General features: G+C 38.2%; 1 protein-coding gene and 1 long non-coding RNA gene across 3 annotated transcripts in view; one reads left to right on the top strand and one right to left on the bottom strand.

Annotated features, from left to right (window-relative positions):
- Positions 1-5,789, top strand: part of LOC142057911 (uncharacterized) — a 34,319-nt gene extending 28,530 nt beyond the window's left edge. Inside the window, exon 3 of the long non-coding RNA XR_012660804.1 lies at positions 4,432-5,789. This is a non-coding gene — a long non-coding RNA (uncharacterized LOC142057911). The remainder of the gene's footprint in view (positions 1-4,431) is intronic.
- Positions 1-21,869, bottom strand: part of PARVA (parvin alpha) — a 67,815-nt gene that overhangs the window by 5,443 nt on the left and 40,503 nt on the right. For both annotated transcript variants that reach the window (XM_075094848.1, XM_075094849.1), the window contains 11 exons: positions 20,010-20,099; positions 19,840-19,910; positions 19,097-19,199; positions 16,566-16,706; positions 14,493-14,608; positions 9,038-9,096; positions 7,956-7,975; positions 6,514-6,575; positions 5,783-5,851; positions 4,037-4,138; positions 3,161-3,233 (listed from right to left, as the gene is read on the bottom strand). In XM_075094848.1, the coding sequence (XP_074950949.1) occupies positions 3,161-3,233; positions 4,037-4,138; positions 5,783-5,851; positions 6,514-6,575; positions 7,956-7,975; positions 9,038-9,096; positions 14,493-14,608; positions 16,566-16,706; positions 19,097-19,199; positions 19,840-19,910; positions 20,010-20,099 (906 nt within the window). The remainder of the gene's footprint in view (positions 1-3,160; positions 3,234-4,036; positions 4,139-5,782; positions 5,852-6,513; positions 6,576-7,955; positions 7,976-9,037; positions 9,097-14,492; positions 14,609-16,565; positions 16,707-19,096; positions 19,200-19,839; positions 19,911-20,009; positions 20,100-21,869) is intronic.

Below are 21,869 nucleotides of genomic sequence, written 5' to 3'. Positions count from 1 at the left end.
CAGGAACCAATGGACCTCTTCTCTTGCATAAGAATTGCAGGACTTGGCCTATTCTGGGCTGCAACATGCTTTATTACCCCCAATTTCAGCAAGATAGCTTGAGGCAAGTTTGAATTTTCTAAAGGATCTAGGTATACAAGTGCCCCTTGAAGACACTTCTGAAAAATGCTTTGGGTTAGCTGATGTACATGGCTGAATCAGTCCTTAGAAACTAAACATCTAAAGTAACGGACATATAGGAAAGAAAAAGCTAATGAATACCTGCTGTTTCCAAGAGAAGTTGCCGAGAAAGTCAATATTATTTCACAAGAAATCTATAAAACAAACTGACAAGTACTACTGCAGCAGTCTACGCTAGTGCTTCAAAGAATATTCAATCTCAAATAGGGACTCAGAATTGCCCTCAGAAAGAACAGAAAAGAATTAGACTAGAAGAGAGTTAGAACAGAATTAGAACAGTCCTATTTCTTTCTGTTGACTGTATAGGAACTCAGTCTCCTAACTTTGGTTCTTGGAATTGGCCATGAAGGTGTAAAGCAGGTGGTGTGCATACTCCTATTACCTTCAAAATCTCCAAGTAAGACTAGTAAATTGTGTACATAATAATCAGATATTTTTTGCCATTATATTTATCTACAGTGTTGTTTCTCATAGATTGTGAAAAGTTTATACTCTGAAGAATGAATCCAATCAAACCTATGCAGGGTATCCCAAAGTATGCAAACTTTGAAGGGCTAAAGATATTAGCTACATGGCAAACTGACCTCCATGGACAAAGGGTAAAAACAATCAAACCTAGATTTTAGGCTGAGACTATGCATGGTCATGAAACCATGGCCACATGGTTTTGTGGCTCTTAATCACAGAATCATAGAATTCAATCAATCCATTGATTGGATTCATTCTTCAAAGTATAAAGCTGATTAATAAATCAGATCAAAAATGCATGCCATAAAATGAAAAGAAGATGCCAAAAGCTACACGAAGGGCACATTGCTCCCACAACTTGGTGTTACATGCAAACAGTATTGCAGAGAATAACTCAGGAAGTTTCCTCTTTTAGGCCAGCAGCAAGCTGTAAGACCTTCATTTCCTAATACAGAACTTCAGATTAATAGAGATAACTTTGACAGGTCTTTGCAAAGTTACCAGAAGGCTCCACCAACACAACAGAATTCCACAGAAAGGTCCAACCTAAAAAGAAGCATGCTCCCAGAGAAAGATGAGTTATTTCCATTGCTACTTGTATTTGACCAACATGTATAACATTTTACTGGTTGCAATTTCCAAAAATAGAAACTTGAGTTTGGCTTTGATGTACACATTTCAAGAAGTAATCTGAAAAAGCTCAAACTGCAAATGAATACATTACAGTCTCAGTAGATTAATGTTCTAGGCCATTTTTGAAGCAAAAGGTCACAGAAAGCTTTTTAATACCTTTTCAATTATATTGCAAATAACCCAAATAAACTGTTGACCCCGTAAAATCATTGGTTTTCATACTCATTTATTTAACCACATTCTTTTTTCTACTAAATATGTTTTTCATATTCTAAAGCACTTTTCAGCATATTTTTTCCTCAAGAACCTCAAAGAAACAGTGTAGGAATTTAAAGAGTATTTAGTATACACATTTAGGGTAAGATCCTTTACAATACTCTCTTGCTCACTGGAAATTTTAAGTACGGGCATTGTGCCCAATGTAACAACACATAAAACAGATGTGTTTTTCCATTCACATTGGGCAGGAAGTTTCATATTAAGCATTTCAATAATTGCACAAGAAATGTCTTATATATGCTGAAATATCCTTATGGCTTGATTTATACTGGAAAAATTAGCTGTCCCCTAGAGCAATAAATACCTGAAAAATTAAATGCCATAAGAATTTTAAACCTCCATGGGGAGTAAGGGATCACAGACACTCTCTGTTTTACTTGGATCCCTAGATTTCACTATTTCCCCCTTCTCTGACTATTTCAAACACAAAAAAGTTTGTGATACAGTCACCACTAGTTTAGTTAAGCATGATTGTGGATAAGAGTTCAAGCAATCAAAAGAAGCAAAAAAATAGGCTGGGTAGGTCCAGATTAAATGCATAGGCAGCATAAGCTCAACCCTGAGACATACTTTTTTTGTGTGTGTGCACATGTTTGCTGCTGTTATGATCTGGAAGTTGGGAGCGATGGAAAATAAGCAGAATGGAGCAGAACTTGATTCAGTGATGTGTGCCTGAATCTCCAGAGAGCCCTTACTATTAGAAATAAAACTCTGAGCATTAGCTTATATCAGCTCCTCAGGGAATGACAATCCAATATGATGGCAGGAAAAGACAGTGTGCACCATAGAATGTGAATCTGCAATGAGTCTTGAAAACACATACATATATTGATTATTATGGTAGGTAACAAGCAGAAGCCCAGCTACCACCCCTCTTAGGAAGAGTGGAGCAGAAGGTGTATGTCCAGCTCCTGCATAGTAAGAAGTGGTAACTTCTCATGAGAGGAACCACAAGAGTAACCTATACATGGTGAATCATGGGCCCCATATCCAGCCTGAAAAGCTGCATTTAAACCCTGTATTTATACGAGTAAGGAGAAGTGGAATCCTGGTCCTGCTAAAGTCAGCATTAAAACCTTCATCTTCCCTGAAGATACATTTTACTTTCAGTCTCCAGCTCTAAATCTAATTTAAACATGCATGATTAGGTTCTGCACTCAAAGGCAGTTACGTGAACATTTGAAATTATTCTTCCACAAAATCTACATCTTTTGTGAAAATCTTGTAAATTACACTGGAATACTTGAGGTTTAGTATGAAGATGTGGGGTGGGGAAAATAGAGCAATTGGAACAATTCATATCTGCCAGTGACACCATTCACAATTGTATTCTTTTTCTTTCAATGGATATCTGAGTGTTACTGCATATGTTTTGTCACACAAATCTTACCTTGGCCACTCTAGAAAGGAAGCCTTGCAATGTTTGAAAAGGCGTATCTATCAGCCATTTGAAATAGAGTTATCCGAGCACTTCAAAATGCATCTTGCCTTTTGCTCTTGGATTAACTTTTTAACCTTCATTTAGCTATACCACAATCATGAGATAACATCTGGATCCAATGAAAGTTTTTAAGAGATACCAAAAAGGTAGAACAGATACCTTCTGGTCTTGGCTTTGGTTTTTCCAACCCACCATCTTGCATTAGCTCAAACGCAAAGGATACATTGAGGACCTAGTAATATAAGAAAGGTAGTCATTATTGTGAACTATATACAGCATAGCATAAATGGTCAAAACAAGATGTATTTAAAGCTGCAGACCCTGATTCTCAAAAACAACAAAAAAACCAGTCAGGGCTCCGTATATCAGTGGAAGATCTGGTCCACGGAATCCAGACAATCGTTGCTTTGATTTTCTGGGTGGTGATGGTGGTTTCAGAAATATAAAAGTAATTGAAAAAGAACATGTGAACTAATATTACCTATAGAAAAATACTTACAAGTAAGAATAGCCCACCTCTCACAAGTTTAAAAATCGGAACATGATGGCCCAATGAAGTGCTCTTGTCTTGAATACACATCTGAATTGCCTGGACAGCAACATACACTGGGCTAACGGTACATCTTAAAATGATACATAGTACACATATGACTTTATGCTTCCAAAAAACATGAAATCTTTCAAATCTATAATTCTTGGATTCTGGACACAAAAAATCAGTTCTGTCATCAGTTCATGTGCACAATTCTTTGTACACTTAACGAGCAGTAAGTCTGGTTCAATGACAGCATCACACAATGGCTGCCAAAATCAGTTAATACTTGCTAACCACCCCATCATTAATATAATTTTCCCTTTTATTCCAGATAAGCATTAATACCCAGATCTTAAAAATGCTTGGAAATGCTATGAGTAGAGTCCTCTCAATTTCAGCAATTTACATCAAAGTAATGCAGAAAAGTTTGTGTCATCCTTGTAGTACCAGACATGATTATATGTTTATTTGTTTTTAAGAGAAAAATGAAATCTAATTACCTTTTGTTCAAAACTATCAGGAGTCAAGAAAAAGCTGTGCAGAGGAACAAAATAGCCTTCTAGGAGACCCATTAGCAGGACTAAGTATACACCATCTGCAAACTGTAAAAAAGACATTTCTCAGTACATTTTCTGAAGAATAACTCATTGATTTGCTTAATGAACAAAATATATATTGACTAATGCAGACCTGTCAACAAACTACCAATAGAAATATTTTAAATTGCAACTAAAAGATCTCATCTCACTTCTTTGATTCTTTTTATTCAGTTAGTATGTTCTCTTATGTCTTCTCCAAAACTGACCTAATGCTAAAATACACACGCAGAATAAAGCTCCTGGAAAGAGAGGTTGTCAGTGGCTTTGATCTATGCCTTTGCTTTCTATTCTATTAGTTGTGAGGAATCAGAACAGCCACCTTTCAAGCTCTCAAATGTCATGCATTCCCAGAGCAGAAGAAAGCAGAATGAAGGTGCAATCTCATGACTACACTGAAATTCAGCATATTGGAGGGAAAAAAAGGAACAAAGAATCATCTTTGTCCATGTTCTGCGAGTCTGAGTCAATCTAATTTTAAGTGTATGCAATTATAGATGGAAGTTAACTAACTGCTATGATATAGTTTTATTTCTATCTAAAGAAATAGCAACACCCTTAAGATTTTGTTAAAGGCCTCTTACTCTTACCCCTGTGGCATCAGGTCTTTCAGTGCACTAAGATATCCTCACAAGCAAACCGAGTTATCTGAAGCAACACATCACCTTCCTGAGGTAGATAATTTTCTTTCACTGATAGAAATACAGTCTCTCATCTTAGGGAATACTGTTTCGGATAAATGCTTAAGGGGTTTCTAGGCACATTTGAATACTTTTTTTCCCCCAAAGTAAACAATGCAATAAGGAGGCATAGGAATCACCTTTCTAAAAGGCGTTACACACCATCCCCATATAAGTGTTAATTTTACCTTTGAAAAATCTCTATCAGAGTGATAGCTATTTAAATAAACCAGAGGTTCTTAATAACATGAATCAAGACATAAAATAAAGCCTGTCCTGAAACACCTGGGGTTTTTGATAGTGTGGATACCATCCTTCCTGCCTGACCTTGTAATTTTCTTATGATAACTGCTGCAATTGTTCACATGGGGAGGTATTGATACAGCAGGATTAAGCTTTTCTTTTAGCTTCTTTCCAGCCAATTTAGCAGCTGAGAGCAAGACAGACAACCATGTACCACATTATTTCTAGAAGTGCAATCAAGCCTGCAGCCCAACTGTACAGCTGCCTATACACTTGAGTAGTTTTACTCTCAAGAACATATCTTGCTGAATAGAGTCATTGTAATCCCATGCGATTGCGTGCTTGTATAAAGGTAGGCAGGAAACAACTGTTCAGCTTGATATTGGATCAAACCAAGCAGACAGAGCTCTTTCCTGACCACAACAAGCACAGGTTCTGCTTACAGCACTTGGCAGCGCCCAAGAGGCAGCGTCTGTTAATTACTTTTTATGCTAATGGAAGTACAGAACTGTTTCAGAGAAATTTAGCTGCCTTCATGATTTCTCTGCTTAATTGGCCAGGGTCTTCTCCATACACATATATTTAGAATTGAAGGGTTTTCCTCCTGAAGTAACGTCTTAGAGCTCAATCGATAATAATTCAATTATATTTCTGGATAAAATTGGGGACATAGTGCATAACATAGTGCAACTATCCCTCCCCTTTAATAAAGGCTGTAAAATCCTACCTGGGTCTCCAGTTCAGTGACCTCCAAATTCAATTTGTTGAGATGCTTGTTCACAAAGGTGATGAGAGTCTGAAATATGAAAACAATATAGTGAAGCCTATTCAGTAGGGCAGCAGTTCAATGCATGCAGTATGAACCCCACTCAGAAGAGAAACTGCATGAGTGAAGACACTGCAACACAATTTTTAAGTTTTAAAGCTGAAATATGACATTAAACCCCACTTTTTTTCCAAGAATGAAGAACAGATATAAAACGAACATGATGCATATAAATAAAAATACACTGTTAAAACATAACAACTCTTTTTAAAAAACCCTTGTAGCAGAGTATAAGGAAGTGGGTAATTGGACTCCACTCAAATCTGACAGCAGCCAGAATACTCTAGGTCAGACCCCTGGCAGCTGTAAACTGGATACCTCTTTGGCATCAGTACACTCAATCTACCAGTCGGGTTCTACTCAACACACACTTTGTGAGAACTTCTTTTTGATGGAAACTTTGATAACTACATGTTGTTTTGTGTTCCAAAGTTAAGTTCATGCTGCTAAATATTAATAAAAAGTAACATTACAATAATGAATTTATATATTTGAAGTATAAAGCTTAGTTGTATTTAGTGTATGCAAACTATGCCAATTATATACATACACACTCACTACATAGGTACAAACAGATACACACAAGATGCACATGCACACATTATGTATTCCAAAAATAAAAACTTTCCAACCTTTTTCACTACATTGAGCTTGTCTGGAGCATGGTCAAATAAAGTATCAAATGCATCTCTTTCTGAAAAACATTCAGAGATGTTAATATACTAATCAGCAGCTGTCCAAATGCAGAATACACACTTAAGGCACACGCTCATTTAAGACAACAGAATCAGCAAAAGGTTTCAATATAGTCTCTTTGTATTCCAAGTACCATGTATTTTGCATACTGCTCTTTTGCTATAAGCTGCTAGTAACTTATTCTCTATTATTTACAAAAAGCATAATTTTCAAGTAGGATTTGGATTACCTAATAACCCTGTTTCTCAAAAATTAACAAAGAATGATATCTTTAGGCATAAAACCTTAAACAGCCAGATACAGGGAGCTAAGTAACCAAAATCATTGTGTGCAGAAGAACATGAGTTTGCATCTAGAGACACTACATCTACAGAGGAAGATTTTCCCCATGGGCCACTGACTGCATTGTGGTGTGCTATATTATTAACCACCTCAAGCAAGCTTATGATTACACAGCTGCAACACAATCCTTTGTATAGATGTTTTTGAGCCATTCTGATATGCAATTTAGGACATTATCAGTAGGACAGGCAACCTATGGTAGCATGACTGGAGTGCTAATGTAGTCACATTCTGAAGAAAATAGGGAAAAAAAAAAAGGCACCAGAACCTTTTCTGAGCAATATTTCCATTTTGACAATCACCTGAATGCCAGAGAATGACTCCACAAAAAGCTATATTCATATTCCCCAATAGGAAAAAAAAAAAAATGTTAGAGTAGACCCAAAGGCAGTTGTAGAAGGCAGATTTTACACAAAGTAAGACTGCTCAGGGATATCACTGAGAAAAGAGGTCATGCATGTAGCCTTTAAATCAGCTGTAAGGCAGCCGATGAAATAATATAAGAACCAAATGCTAAATTCGTGGTGGGACTCCACCTAAGCTCCTCAGGTGAGCGTTTTCTGTTGGCTAGGCATTTGGCCAGTCTCAGTACTAGCAGTGAGACATACTAGGCACAGGAACTTGCGTGGTGTTTAGGTCTGCTGAATAATGACTCAATGTCATTAAAGTGTAAGTAGGTAATGTATGCAAGAATGCCAATGAGTTCACCCGCTGGTTTATGATAAGACATAATTTCATATTATGCTGGGGACCTCTGACCATTAATACTAACGTTCTGGAGGTTAAACCACAAAGCACTTGTAAATTAACACGTGCTGAAAAGCAAGGAAATGTTTTAAATATGGTAAAACTGATTTTGATTTTTTTTTTCCTTTTGTTAACTGCCACAATAGCCTATAGTGCCTATATTTATATGTTTGCCAGAGCAATCTGAAATCTTCTACTTCCTTGCAGTTTGATCAAAGTGACCACCCATTGCAGAACTAATGTATGCTTTGGCTGCCTCAAGAAAAAGATAATAATCAAATGAACTTACCATGCCTTCCTGATAATGCCCTATAGCAAAGAAAAAAAAAAAAGAACAAAACACAGTTATATATAATTCACTTGCAGACACTGTGCTGCAAAAGAAAATGGCATATGTGGCCAGATCTTCAGCTTGGTGAAAACTTGAATAGATCCATGGAATTAAGAAAGCCTTCATCAAGTTACTCCAACTGAGAATCTGGATTAGTCTGAAGTCCATCAGTATAACATCTCCTGGCTTCACCGAAGTCTCATGGGAGGCCAGATCTCAGATTTTCTACTACTGAACCAAATCAACATACCTTGCCCAAGTGCAGAAGGTTTCTTCATGTTGATTTTGTGAAAACTTTTCCCTTTGCTTTAAAGATGCATTTACTACACCAACTACAATACAATTCCAGCCAAAACAATACTTGGACTGGGTTCTTAAGGACTGCAGCATTTTGTTCCAGTTGATCCCTCATATAACTATTACACATAAACAAATCCAAAAGGATTAATGATGAGTCAATAGTCTGGCTTGTCTCCATTCTATCAGAAACTACGATATTCTATCATTGCTTTCTGTTGGTTTAGAGTAACTTTTTGCTATAAATTTTTCAATGAGATGACATGTACAGGGCTTACTATGGTTATTTCACATCCCCGAAGTCCAAACACCTAAAAATAGTCATATCACATTCCTTTTTGAATTAATCTAGTTCTCTATCAAATACATATCAACATAAAAGAATGAGGCATATATTTCTTGTTTGTTTGAAGGACTTTTTAACATCATAATAAAAAATATAATGAATACAGAAATAAATTAGCAGTAGATAAATATAAAATAGAGATTTTTGTGTATCTTCACTCTCTCTTCTCTTTTATCCTGGTCTCCTGCTTTTAGTTCCCCAGGTCTATATTACCTCACCCTTTTGTACTTTTAGACACATGTTTGTAGCTCTTGAAAAGACTAAAATACAGTCACCGGCTGATGCATAGCTTCCTTGGAACCCCAATACCAAAATCTAAATATCAGCAAATGTTTAAATTTCTGAGATGCATCTGTGTTCAATTACTGAACTGCTGGCAAAAGTGGTGTTGACATACTCAGTGTTACCAGTTATTTCCTCTTGGATTTGTCGAGACTGGAGGATTCCTTCTCGTTTCTGGAAAAAATAAAAAAGTGACATTTTTCTCAGTAAAGTTTAATGCTTAGGCTACAGTAAAAGTTTATTTGTGAGCCACAAACATAATTAGATAAGAAACCTGCAAAATAAGAACTTTTAAAAACAAACTTACAGTAATACATTATTTCATCTTGCAAGTATTTCAGAACACTCTTTTGTACATTAACAAGAAACTTGAAACACCACCTGTAGAAGGAAGTATTTCTTTTCCTTCCTCCATTGTTCTTAATTCACTTTTCTTTTAAAGACCCCAATTCAGCAAGACATTTGAAACACCTAAACACATATGTAAGTATTTTAGTAGAGGTATGTCTAGGTGAGTTGAATTAAACCTTGTATTTCAATGAACAGCTTTGCAAATGGTACCCATGCTTCTCTTTTGCAAAAATGTTGCTCCCAGGCTATCTGTTCTTTCAGCCCTGTTTATACACTTTCTTTTTTGCCTCAGTGTTTTACTCTTCTGACTTCCCTCCACACAAAGAGCTCTATTTGCTTGTGATGGAAAACCAAAGTGGAGGATAATCCATTCACAACCTGCTCCAGACCCTAGTCATCTTGATGTAATATATGCACTGACTCCAATGTTCTTCAGATGCGAGCAGCCCTTCATACATGGTGGTGAGTGGCCTGTGTCTAGAAGCCGCACACAAAATGGCAGAAGCCAAGTCAAATGGTTGCTATTTGAGTCAGTTGGAAAATGAAGTTTAAAAATTTGACATTGTCTCCAGGATGCTGATCATAGTCATCTGGTGGTGGTATAAATACCACACATATGTTTTGCTCTCTTTGTGTTCTCTCTGTTAATTCTATCCACTGGAATTAGTAAAATTTTGCAATACAGAAAGAAAAGTCAGGCAAATGCTGACGACTGCATGTAAAGTCTAGACATTAGGCAATTATTCATGATTCTTCACTCTCTGTCATACAAGGAAACGAGAAAAATAAATTTATGCTGTTCCTAGACTTGCTTTCTACATGGAAAAGAGAAAAGAAGAATAACCTTTTGGAAGAGTCTTTCGTAGCATGTGAACTGGGGCTGCTGCTCTTCCCTGACTTGGAGAAGGTAGCACATCCCCACCTGAGGCAGTCCTTGGTGTATGATGCGCTGAGGACTTGGCCAGGCTTGAACCTATTACTTCTATACTCTATTGCTAAAATACATGAGGATCAAACTTACTTTCTGCAAGGAAGCCATACGTGGCACCCTCTGGGTCACTCAGACTGACACTTGGAGTAATCTGAACTGTTCTTTTAGCTATATGATAGTTTCAGGTGTTTTCCATTATGTTTTTTAAAGCCCTGTCATGAAATATCTTGTACATCATTAAAAATGCATTCAGGGAGGACCTTGAACATTAAAAACACAGAGTGGAGTCCAGTGTGCTAGGTAGTGAAAGAGGGGGCACAGAACAGCTGCTGAGACATCTTCTGTCACATATCTTTAAAGTCTGAAGAAAAACTACATCATTTAGGGCTATCTTCATTTCCAGCTTGTGCAGACAGCAGTAAGTACTTGCACTTGAAGTTACAATCTAGTTCATGCTAGCTCAACTTAGGATTCCGCTCTGTTTGGGATTTTTGTTTATTTGTCCCTGTGCTGCAGGATGAAAGGAAACTTTTATTTCCTCCTGATGATGACTATGACATGCCAATTATGCCTTCTGGAGCAAAAGCCCTATCACTCTTGTCTCCTAGAGGAGTCGAGCATCATAGCAATGGCAACTGTATTTCTCAGTGCTCAGTCCTGTGATATGGGAGAAGAAAAAGGCTCCTAACACTCTACCTCCCCTCTGCAAACATGCAAAACCAGCCTAAAACATACAGCATACTCCAGTACCGATATAAAACATATTTCCCTTTTTGATAAACTGCAATTAACAGCAATAGGAATTCTGCACCTTTGCATCCACTGGGCACTTATTCAACCAGCACATGTCAAAATAGGCTTTCCTATGCTTTTGATTTGTAGAAAGACTGGTGAAAGACTACCAAAGGCAACAATCAGAATGGACCTTAGAAACACTAGTCTAAGCACCTTCTCTGTGAAGGCTGATTCCCATACATCTTTTGCACTTCAAAAACTCTCCACCTCAAAATTGACCCTAATACTGATGTCACCTGTTGTGAAGTTTGTTTTATACTAGATAGAGAATGACACAATATTCCCCAAAATACAAAGAAGTGCTACTGAGGACTGAAAGACTGTCAAGCAATGTTCCTTAAAGACAACAGTGGCTATAACTGAAATAACAAACGATAAAAATGAACATCTACTATTTGAAATTCACTGAGAAATGAGGCATGAATTAAGATTCCCCGTTTAAAAAAAAAAAAGCTGGACACACATTCCAGCAACCACAGAAGACACTATTTGGACAGGCTTGGCATCTTCTTCCCTCACAGCTGAAAGACTCCTCTAAAGGCCATGAAAGATCTCCCTAATCACCTATCATTTTAAATTAGTGACTATGCCTAGAACAAAAAAACACATCTGAAATTTTGGTAATATGTCTGGAAAAGGAAAATGTCTCCTTCATGCCTCTTTGCATCAGCTATATGTCAGCAGTTTTAGATAACTGAGGGCCAACCGCTTAATTTCCCACACAAAGCCTCATTCTGAAAACCCTCCCACTACTTGAATAGGTTTTGCCTGTGTATTGTTGCTATGCATTTCATCTGGAAGACCATGTTTTATAATTGCCCCACCAAGACAAAATGCAGAACTATTCTGGAGCTTGAATGGACAAATATATTTGTCATAGGTTCAGAAAAAGACTTCTTGGGAACCTGGAGGCAATGCTGCTTGGAAACATTTGAGACCTTTCCAGGGCTTTCAGAGAGGGAGTGAACTAATGATGTCAGATTAAGCCTGTGATGTACACCTTCTTCTAATCTCATTAACTTCCCAGCTTTGCTTAACAGTAGTTTATGCACCCAAGAACTGCTGTCCCAGTGCTCAGAATATGCTGAAGCCATTCTGGCTGCTTTGCCAAAACATTCTTATACTCTCTGACTTACAGCTCTTGCACACAAACAATCTGTCATTTAACCATTTGTGGATGACATAAATAATTTTTTAAAAGAGGCAAAATGATGGCAAGATCCAGCTCTCCACAAAAGCTCTCACTTGTTTCAGCAGGAATGATCAAACAAAGCCTGGGCTTTGTTCAAAGTTATCCATTCTATTAGTACGGAAGGAAAAGAAAATAACAACACAAAATAGCTACAAAAGGTCCAACTATCACATCTTTTTCCCAAATCAGTCTATAACCCAGATTTCATATTATTCTCATTGCTAACAGCTTTTGTACAAAACAGCCAAAGGAAACAACCTTTCATAAGAACTGTGCTGATTACCTGTTGGGCACGAGCATATTTTTTTGTTTCAGAAATATCTTTGTTCCTATTTCAATAAACTACACCCAGCCAACACAGAAACCTTCACATTTTATGTGTTTCTAAACCTAATAAAATAATCAAATGAATTAGGGTAGTCTTTCTTAAAGACTTCATAAAAGTACTTTGTTCTTTTATTTCTCTCTTTCTACTATTCCCTTTACCAAACTGTAGAGCTGAATTTAAAACCAGCTACCATATAGTCTGTTGAGTTTCCCTAGGCACAACCTTACTTCAGAGAATGTATGAGGGTTTAGAACATGAGGCGTGCATTTTTCAACACTAAATAAGGCTTTAGGATCTGCTGCTTGTTGATTAAAACTTTCATTGAGTTCAAAGGGTACATGATGAATTATATAGAAGTAATCCCACAGGACATGAAAGACAGATTTAAAAAATAAAAATAAAAACCCCACCCACCATAAAATAAAAATGAAAAATGTCTCAAATACAATTACAGTAAGAATACTGGCCCCCACCCTATGTTAATAGGAATCAGCATAGCCTTGGAGTTCCATTGATTGGCTTTCACCAAGAACTGAGTCTGCAGGATGAAATCTGCAACATTACTTGAATTTTATTCTGGTGCAACTGCTTTCTCTGCAATTCACTGGCGCCTGAGCTACAGCTGTGTAGCTAAGAGGCAAAGCAGTGAGCCAGATTCTCCCGCTACTTATTGTTTTTAAATTGGTTTATCTCTACTGACTTCAGTGGATTTGCTGCTGAACTACATTAGCCTATTAAAGAAGAGGACAATTACATCCATTGATTTCAACTGGAATTTTGTCTGGATGTATGGAGTGACAGCAGAATGCAAGATCTGGTTCTTTATTGCAGGACTATGCTCTTTTTCTGGTTTAGTTTCTCATCCCAAAGATGCCCTGACTGCTGCACTCCCAGTTTCTTAAGCTGTCTTTGGAAGAACTTTGAGACAAACCAGTGCAATTAATATATTTATAATAGTCAAAGGAAAGTGCTTGAAAATTATGTTCCTCTCAAGTCTTAGACACGTAAGTGCAGATTTGCTGGGGTTGTCTTTCATCGTCATTAGAGAAACCCATGAAGCAGAATCTGAGAGTCAGTGAGTCATTATCAGGCATCAGTGATACATCTACCAGAGGCTGTCCTTCAGATTTCTGCCCAAATTACAAAACTCCTCTGATTTGAATCCCGGAAAAAGGAGTACTTATTTTCTCATATCTGTCCCACAGATTTTCAGTCACACAAAACTTGTGCAATAGCTCTTTGCACCAGGTACTTCAGGGTAACATCAGTTAACACACACAAATAAAGACAGTTACAGTGTGAAAATATAGGTAAAGTTAACTGGAGAGAAAGAAAAGCAGATTAAATAGAAAGAGGCCAAATAAGATAGAGCAAGCCCAAATCCAACTGAAAGAAGAATGATGAACAGAATAACATGAGGTGTTTGGATGGACAAGGCTCTAAGAAGGAGGCTGACTGACACAGAAGATTTAGTTGATGGGGTTTTTTTGCATGCTTATGAGAAAGCCAACACTGTAATCAGACTAAATTAGCATGCACAAGGCTGAAAAAGAATATTTAGTCACCTAACATGAATCTGAATGTAATAAACATTGACAATTCATCATTCAGTGCCAAGAATGATTTGAATCTCTACACAAGTAAGGAGACTGTCAAAAATGGGAAAAATAATAATCCTAGAGATCATATTGGGTGATAAACAAACACATTCCAACAATAATAATGCTTCATAGATTCTTAATGTCAGAGTCTGGCCACTTCACAATCAAAATAAGATATTCTGAGCCACAGCTCAATCTGGGAAAGCACTTCTGCCATTTTCTGGTTGAAGCATTGTGAGCAGGAAAGATGCACGTGTGTTTCTTGTCAGCCAGAGAGACACATGCCCAAACAGAAACTCTAGATGTATTTTTAAAGAAACCCCTCAGTCAATTTCACAAGACTACCAAGGAGCTGTTTAACACCTCTCTTACCTGCACAACAACAACCTGAATGGACACGTGATCTGGGAGTCTGATTGGTGCTCGAAAGTACTGTGATAATGCAACCAGAAGATGAAGTATTGCTACGAGACTTTTAGCATGAACAGCTGAAAGAGATATTAAAAGCACAAGTTACAAACTGCAAAGCAACTAGGGCACATATTTTTACTTTTTAGGATGTAGGGATTATGGGACTCTCTTCCTCTTGCCACCTGGAGCCAGAGGCGCTTTTAAGGTACCTCTCCTGTACTGGTCTCCTCCTGCTCAACAGGTCATGCGAATGCAGCTCAGCCAGTAATATGTGTCAGCACCAAAGCGTTACTTTTTGCAACATGTCTGGATTCCATAGGCTTGTGTAGATGGAAATCTAAAGCTAATCCAAAAGCCAGATTTCATGTACGGCAGTTTAAGTGCTGTCTCTGCATTCTCCTTGCCTTTCCTTTATTCCCTTTATTTCAATAAGGATTTATGGACTATCAGAAAGATATTTTTGTATTCATAACATGCACTTATTCATTTTTAAGTGTCACAATGTCTGCAGGATGACAAACGAGCCTATTTTGGCAGAAGCCTTAAGCAATAACTTACTAAACTCAATGACTCAAACATTCCTCATGAAGTTGTTATAGTTCTTGTTATTGAAGCTTTTTCACAGCAGGGTTCATATGGGTAGTTAACACTAACATGACTTACAAGATACCAAAAGCCATACTGTAGGAAATCCTTAATTGGCATGGAAGTGAATAATTTCTAATTCTTAGTATTGCCTTTCTTCTTCTTCTGTTTTGTTTTCTGCAGTTATATCTTCCCCAGAACAGTATTGCTAAATGATCTTTGATAGCTACAGTTCAGTGCACTTACATTCTTTGTACTTCAACTAACCAATAACTACTACCTTACTTCATTCACAAAGCAGGATCAGATTCACTAAAATATCCTTCTTCATTATCTTCCAATGCAAGTCTCAACCCTGTCATGGAGATATTCATTCATACAAAATGTGGCATTGCTGTCAAACTTGGCTGGGGTGCCAGGATGAGGTGCTTTAGCAGAACACTACAAAGATGTCTGCCTGCATAGCACCAGCATGTGCTCCAGCTGGCTCCAGCTGCTGCTATCTCTACTTTAGCTCTAAAACACATGTAAAACATTAAATTAATACTAGAATTTAAATTGTCAGGCCACTCCAAACACCCTGCCTCCAGCTGCACAACAGAGAATGAAAAAAACCTGGAGGGAGGTTGAAGAGAGATGGGGACAGAACACTCAGTGGGACCACATGAAGGGGAAAGTCAGAGGTGCCTAATGTTCACTCTTCCTTCCTCAAGCTAATTCCCCCCTGCCCACTAATTTGTTGTGAATGGAATGGGATACAAAACAGCTCAGCTCAAGACAGGTATAGGAGACAGGGAAACTGCTATATACTGGTCAGCGTGAAATGATTCTGGATACCAAACTTAAAACAGATTAAGAGGCCTAATTCTCTAAAACTGCTGATAACTGGCTTTCTGGAATACATCTGCACTAAAACATCTAGTATTGGGCCACTGAGGACATTTCTATTACATATTACTATGTTCAATTTTAATAAAATGAAACAGGAAGGGTGCGGTCCTAATCTTGATGACAGTTTTGTTATCAAAATCAGTGGTTCAGGTTTAGCCTTAAATGATCAGAAACACTGCTCATATCTATGTTGCAAATTTTATACAAACAAAGAGTCCTAGGACCTATCTCTCTGCCTATCTACTACATTTATGCAGGTAGTTGCCCATTTCAGCAAACCAATTCAGTAACAGAAAACCTAAGCTGGTGTGCATATACACTTAAAAGCAGAAATACCATACTTTGAGACTCTGAAAAGACAGTTTTTTTAAATTGGAGGTTGAGCACCAGTAAAGACGACAGAGTATACCACGTCTGCAAGTGCCCTGCAGAGCAGCTCATACCATAAATACCAGGCTTCAGCCTTCCTTTATCATTGGATATTTCAGAATTCCAGAGAGCAGCTATAAACTCTTGGTTGTCAGCAAATGAGAACGGCATAGAACACACACAACGTACAGTCAACGTTCCACTTAATGCTTCTTGGAGGTAGTTTAAGGGTTTCATTGATCTTTTCAAGTACTGTCTGTAGCTTCTGTTTTTGAGCAATTTCGGACTGAGTAACTTCAGCAACATTCAGCTTCTCACTTTCAAGTTTCTCTGAAGTGATAATAGAAAAGAAAACCCACTGTCAACTCGATGAAGAACACAAAGACATACCACGCACCCAGATGTACATTCAAGCGGTATTAGATTTCCTAGTTCTAAAATTACCAGCTTTTCCTTCCAAAGCCACTTTCCCCCATACTTCTGAACTCCTAAAGATACAGTTCGCATTTTCACTGTGTTTACCCATTGTCAAGGGGAAGGCCAAGCGTTAAGGAAAGCCACACTACTGGTTAACAAATATTTACTGCAACTCCCTTTAGGAACACCAGGCTCAGCGGTAAGGCCTATTACTTCTTTTGCTACTAGATAAAGGGTGTTCTGTATGCAAGTGGTTTGTACAGCAGATCATCAAACCCAGGAAACAGATACCAACTTTAAGAAGATTTTCATCAGTCTCAGCTTCCCAGCTTCTACCTCAGACTCAGGAGATGTAAAAAATTTTACTTGGCCCATTTGTGATAAAAGCGAAGTGACACCATATTCACAGAGGTGGCTGATGCACTCAAGAAAGGCGAACAAGTATTTCTGGAGGTATGAAAACAGCTAAAACCTTAGGCAATTTCTTTCTGTGAAACCACAGCCCTCTTCTGGGCTCAAAATTTGCAGAAGATTTTAAAATACTTAATGAATTAGTTTGTTAATAATTAGTACAGGTTGCTACGTACGTACATAGACAGCTTAGTGTTTACCATTAAATAGTAAGGAAAGAAAATTTAGCAATAAAAGCTTCATGATAACAACACCAAGAACAAAATGCTAGGTTGCCTATCAATTTACTTCTATGAAACACTATCTTATTAAGCTTGGTAAGTGTGGATCTTGTTCTCATCAAAGACAGCTGAGTATCTTCCCAAGGAGAACTTCCAGGGAACTGCTCAAGCAAGTCCAGCGGAGAGCTACCAAGATGATCAGGGGGCTGGAGCATCTCCCTTAGGAGGAAAGGCTGAGAGACCTGGGTTTGTTCAGCCTGAACAAGAGAAGACTGAGGGGGGATCTCATCAATACCTATAAATATCTAAAGGGTGAGTGTCAAGGGGATGGGGTCAGACTCTCTTTAGTGGTGCCCAATGACAGGCCAAGGGGCAGTGGGCACAAGTTGGAACACAGGAAGTTCCACCTCAATATGAGGAAAAACTTCTTTCCTGTGCGGGTGCCAGAGCAGCGGAACAGGCTGCCCAGGGAGGCTGTGGAGTCCCTTCCCTGGAGACATTCAAAACCCGCCTGGACGCGTTCCTGTGCCCCCGGCTCTAGGTGTGCCTGCTCAAGCAGGGGGGCTGGACAATATGATCTCCAGAGATCCCTTCCAACCCCTACCATTCTGTGATTCTGTGAGAATGAGCCTGAGCTACCAGCCTATGAATCCTGACTAAGAGACTGCTATCTCTATGGGTTTCTTGTGCCTTCACAGAAACCAGTCTGTGCGTAGTCTCACAACAAGACCAAAATCTTTAGTTAGCATAGACCTGATCCACAAGGCATTAAATGTAATGGAAAAGATTCCACTGAAATCAATAAGTGCAGGATCAGTATACACTCTGACTCTAAATATGTGTATCTGATACACATTTTTTTGGTTTTGTGTGAAGTCACTGGAGGTCTGCCCATGAAAGTCAAATTGCTCAGTCTGGGGCATATCCAGTTCATCACAATACATTCAGTAGCTTAAACATTCATAGAAGGGAATAGTCTGTGTAGTCTTCATTAGAAGTACTCACATGATATTTCGAGATTCATTTAAGATACTGAAAAGAAATTTACTGGAGACTTTATGAGCTGTAATAACTAAGAAAATGGCTTCCAAGCCAACAGTTAAAAAAGCACATGCCAGCTCTGCATTAGCAGTTTCTTTTCTCTATCTGTTTCTCAGCTGAAGCTCAGTTTCAGTCCACTGGGTACCATTACCTCAGTAACATTAAAAGCCAGACATCAAATCAGAAAGAAATTCCAACTTTCCAGAGGAACTTCGCGATGTGAATAAACTATAGTATGGAACCAGCAGAGATTAAAAACATCCACTGTTGTACTGAAAATACCCTTGCCTTCAAACTTACTTTCCACTTGTAACATGGGTAAGTTTGTACAGCACATATGCAGATAATAAATTTAACTGGAGCGAATACCGTTGCCAAGACAAGAACCCTCCCTCCCTAGCACCCCAGGTAGGCTTTATGCTGTTCTCATCAACTACAGAGCACCACACATTGCACTGTAGCTATAAGGACTGCGCATACAGCCTACTGCTCAAGGGTCTCATAACACAATGCTATTTTTATATCACTTAGTGGTATAAATGTAAAATGATACCAAGGCTCCAAAGTAGGAACAAGTGATCCACTTACTGACAAAGTGCCCCAACAGCATGCACATATATTTTTTCTTACCGAATAATTTCTGCAATACTTGTCCATCATACAGGTCTTCAGCCAAGTCTTTCACAATAATCCTCTCTCCTACCAACACATCATTAATCCAGTCAATTAATACCTATATGGGAAACACAAATTTGGCAATATTATACACTATTCATTTGCAATTTAAAACACATGCCATTTTGTACAGTGATGAAAATATTTAGCAGAAAGAATACCAAAGCTGCAAGGGCTCAAAATACAAATCAGTCTGAAATGCCATCAGAAGAAAATAGGAAGGACTTAGGAAGGACTATTCTAGGGTGGCTGTGTCGATGCACCACAATGTCTAGACAAACACTGGAATGACACAGTGCCTTCTGGAATGCAATCTATCCTTTGCTTTCAGTAGTATTTTAACATTTTATTGTGAAGCAAAAGGTGTTGAAGTCGATTATAGTGAAGCTTTCTGCTGAAGTTCTAATGTCACAAATCACAAAGACTACAAGGGAATCCAGTGTGATCTTAGACAGGGGGTGCGATAGGGTTGAGAACCTGGATTTAGGATTTTAATGCAAATTCTTAAGTCTCACTGTGCCATATCTGGAGGAAGATACTGCAACAAATGACCCATCCATTTCACTGGGATGTACATACCATGTGGTTTCATTTAATTAATACCTAAACAGTGCTTTGAAGTGTTCAAATGAAAGAGGCAGGGATAGCATTAAAAAACAGTTTCACTTTCCTGAAAGTGTTTACATGCTTTTCATTACCTTCATTAGTTCTTGTAATTTCGGGTCATTTCTCGAATTCGGATCAACCATTGTTCGGACTTCATTTTCCTCTGGAAGGTTTAAAAGAAAGATATTAGAAACTATTACAGCCATGACACTTTATTTTACATCAAGCTTTTATGTTGAGATGTAAAATTGTTGTGAATTACCTAGCATAGTGTCCTCAGGGTCTAGTTCGAATGGAATTGGACTGAGAGGTAAGTTAATGGCATTTATTCCTTCTTCCTGTAATTCAGATACTAGGAAATAAAAGAGAAGAGCTTGGTCAAATTTCAATTCAATTTTAGTTACTATTTCACTCTTGCTAAAAGTAGCATTAATTGTCTTAATTTCTTTATAAGAACATGACTCTATTAGATAAGCCACTAGGTGTAATTACAGCAATAAAATACAGCTAGCAAAAGTAGGAGGCGTAGCCAACAAACCTTGACTTGTATGAGCAGATTTTTCACAGATAATGGTACTGGAACCAATGCAATTTCCTCAAATCTTTTCCAGGCTAAGGCCCGTTGTCCTCAAATTTTAAAAGGCTCGCTTGCATTTTAATGGTCTTGATATTTTAGTGCTAATGAATCATTTTAACTGAGGAAAAGATTATTGCTCTCAGCTATGTCACCCTTGCTCTGGAGATGCTTCAAGTTTATCTACTTGAGAAGAGCTGGGGCTGGCTATATATCCACACAGGAGCTGCCAGACTGATAAACTATTTAGGACTGAAGATGCAGTTGCAGCACACAGCTCCCTCCGTCGTTCAGGTCAGACACCAGCTGGAGCAGACTGTGGGATGCTTCTGGCCTGTGCTCTTGGCCTTTCTTTAACAGAAATCATGGCAGTGGGACACAGGTCTAAGATGATGAACCCTCAAAAGTACTGCCTTAGTGTGGAGTCCCAACAGGTTGAGAAAGAACTTGGACATCAGAATGGGGAAGTAATCCAAAATCCCATAGTCTGGAGATGCCCACAGTTGTCAGGAAATACAGACAAGTTCCTACTCAGCCAAAGTCCCCTAATGCTATAAAAATCAATGTTCTTGTAATACATGCTCTGAGAAGACAGGAACAGAGAGATCCAGAGAAGAAGCATAAAAGCAGTCCTGCCAGTAATTCCGTACTGTACAGGTTCTGTACCTGGTATAGTTCAGAGCAACTTCATTCACGCCTCTGGGTGACCCAAACTTTTATTAGGTTACAAAGACAAAACCCTTCCTTCACTGCCCAAACACGCCTCCGTAACAGAAGAGAATAAATACAAACAATCCAATATACTAGTCCTACCACTATAGAAGAACACATGGCACAGTGCAGGGCGGGTACCCACTCTGGTGATCAGACAAGTTTGTGTCTTGCTTTTTAGCCAACAAATCAGCACCAACCTGATTAACCAAACCAGGAAAGAGGCACTCTGTCTTAGGAATGACAATGTTGTTTTGACCACTCATTTTCCAGAGTACAGACCTTCAATAGAACTGGTTGTTAGTACAACTGTTCCAGTCAAGAGTTTAAACTTAAATAACTTAATTCAACCATCCTACATGTGTCCTAAAGATTCAAGCAGCTGTATACACCTTCTGACATGAACTAAAATATATTATTTAAGTGCAGATGCAGATTCACCATGTAACATTTCAGATTTACTACCTGAACCTTTCCTCAGTTTATTTTGAAAATTACAGAAACAGTTTAAGTTTGGAGAGAAGAGAAGTGTAGAAAGTGACAGTAGAGATCTCATGTTTTGCTCCTGGCGCTGTGACTACCTCATATGTTAACTTTTGGAAAACAGTTTTACCTCTCTGCCTTAACTTCCTGTGTGCAATAAATTCAGCTAAGTTTCACATGAACATTGTGATAGTTGGTGTGATAACAGTACTTAAAACTTCCCGAATATTTTCTATGCTTTCTGAAATGTTCTGTGCTCTGCCAGATGAAATGCCTGTGCACATTGCAGGAGTGTGTGTAGCTATATTCATGCACCTATGTAAGATTCATGGCAATAATGGCTGTTAGAATGCT

The sequence above is a fragment of the Phalacrocorax aristotelis genome, chromosome 5, assembly GCF_949628215.1.
Source record: "Phalacrocorax aristotelis chromosome 5, bGulAri2.1, whole genome shotgun sequence".
Lineage (NCBI taxonomy): Eukaryota > Metazoa > Chordata > Aves > Suliformes > Phalacrocoracidae > Phalacrocorax > Phalacrocorax aristotelis.
The sequence above is the reverse complement of the archived record's forward strand: the minus strand, read 5'-3'. Positions and strand labels throughout refer to the sequence as shown.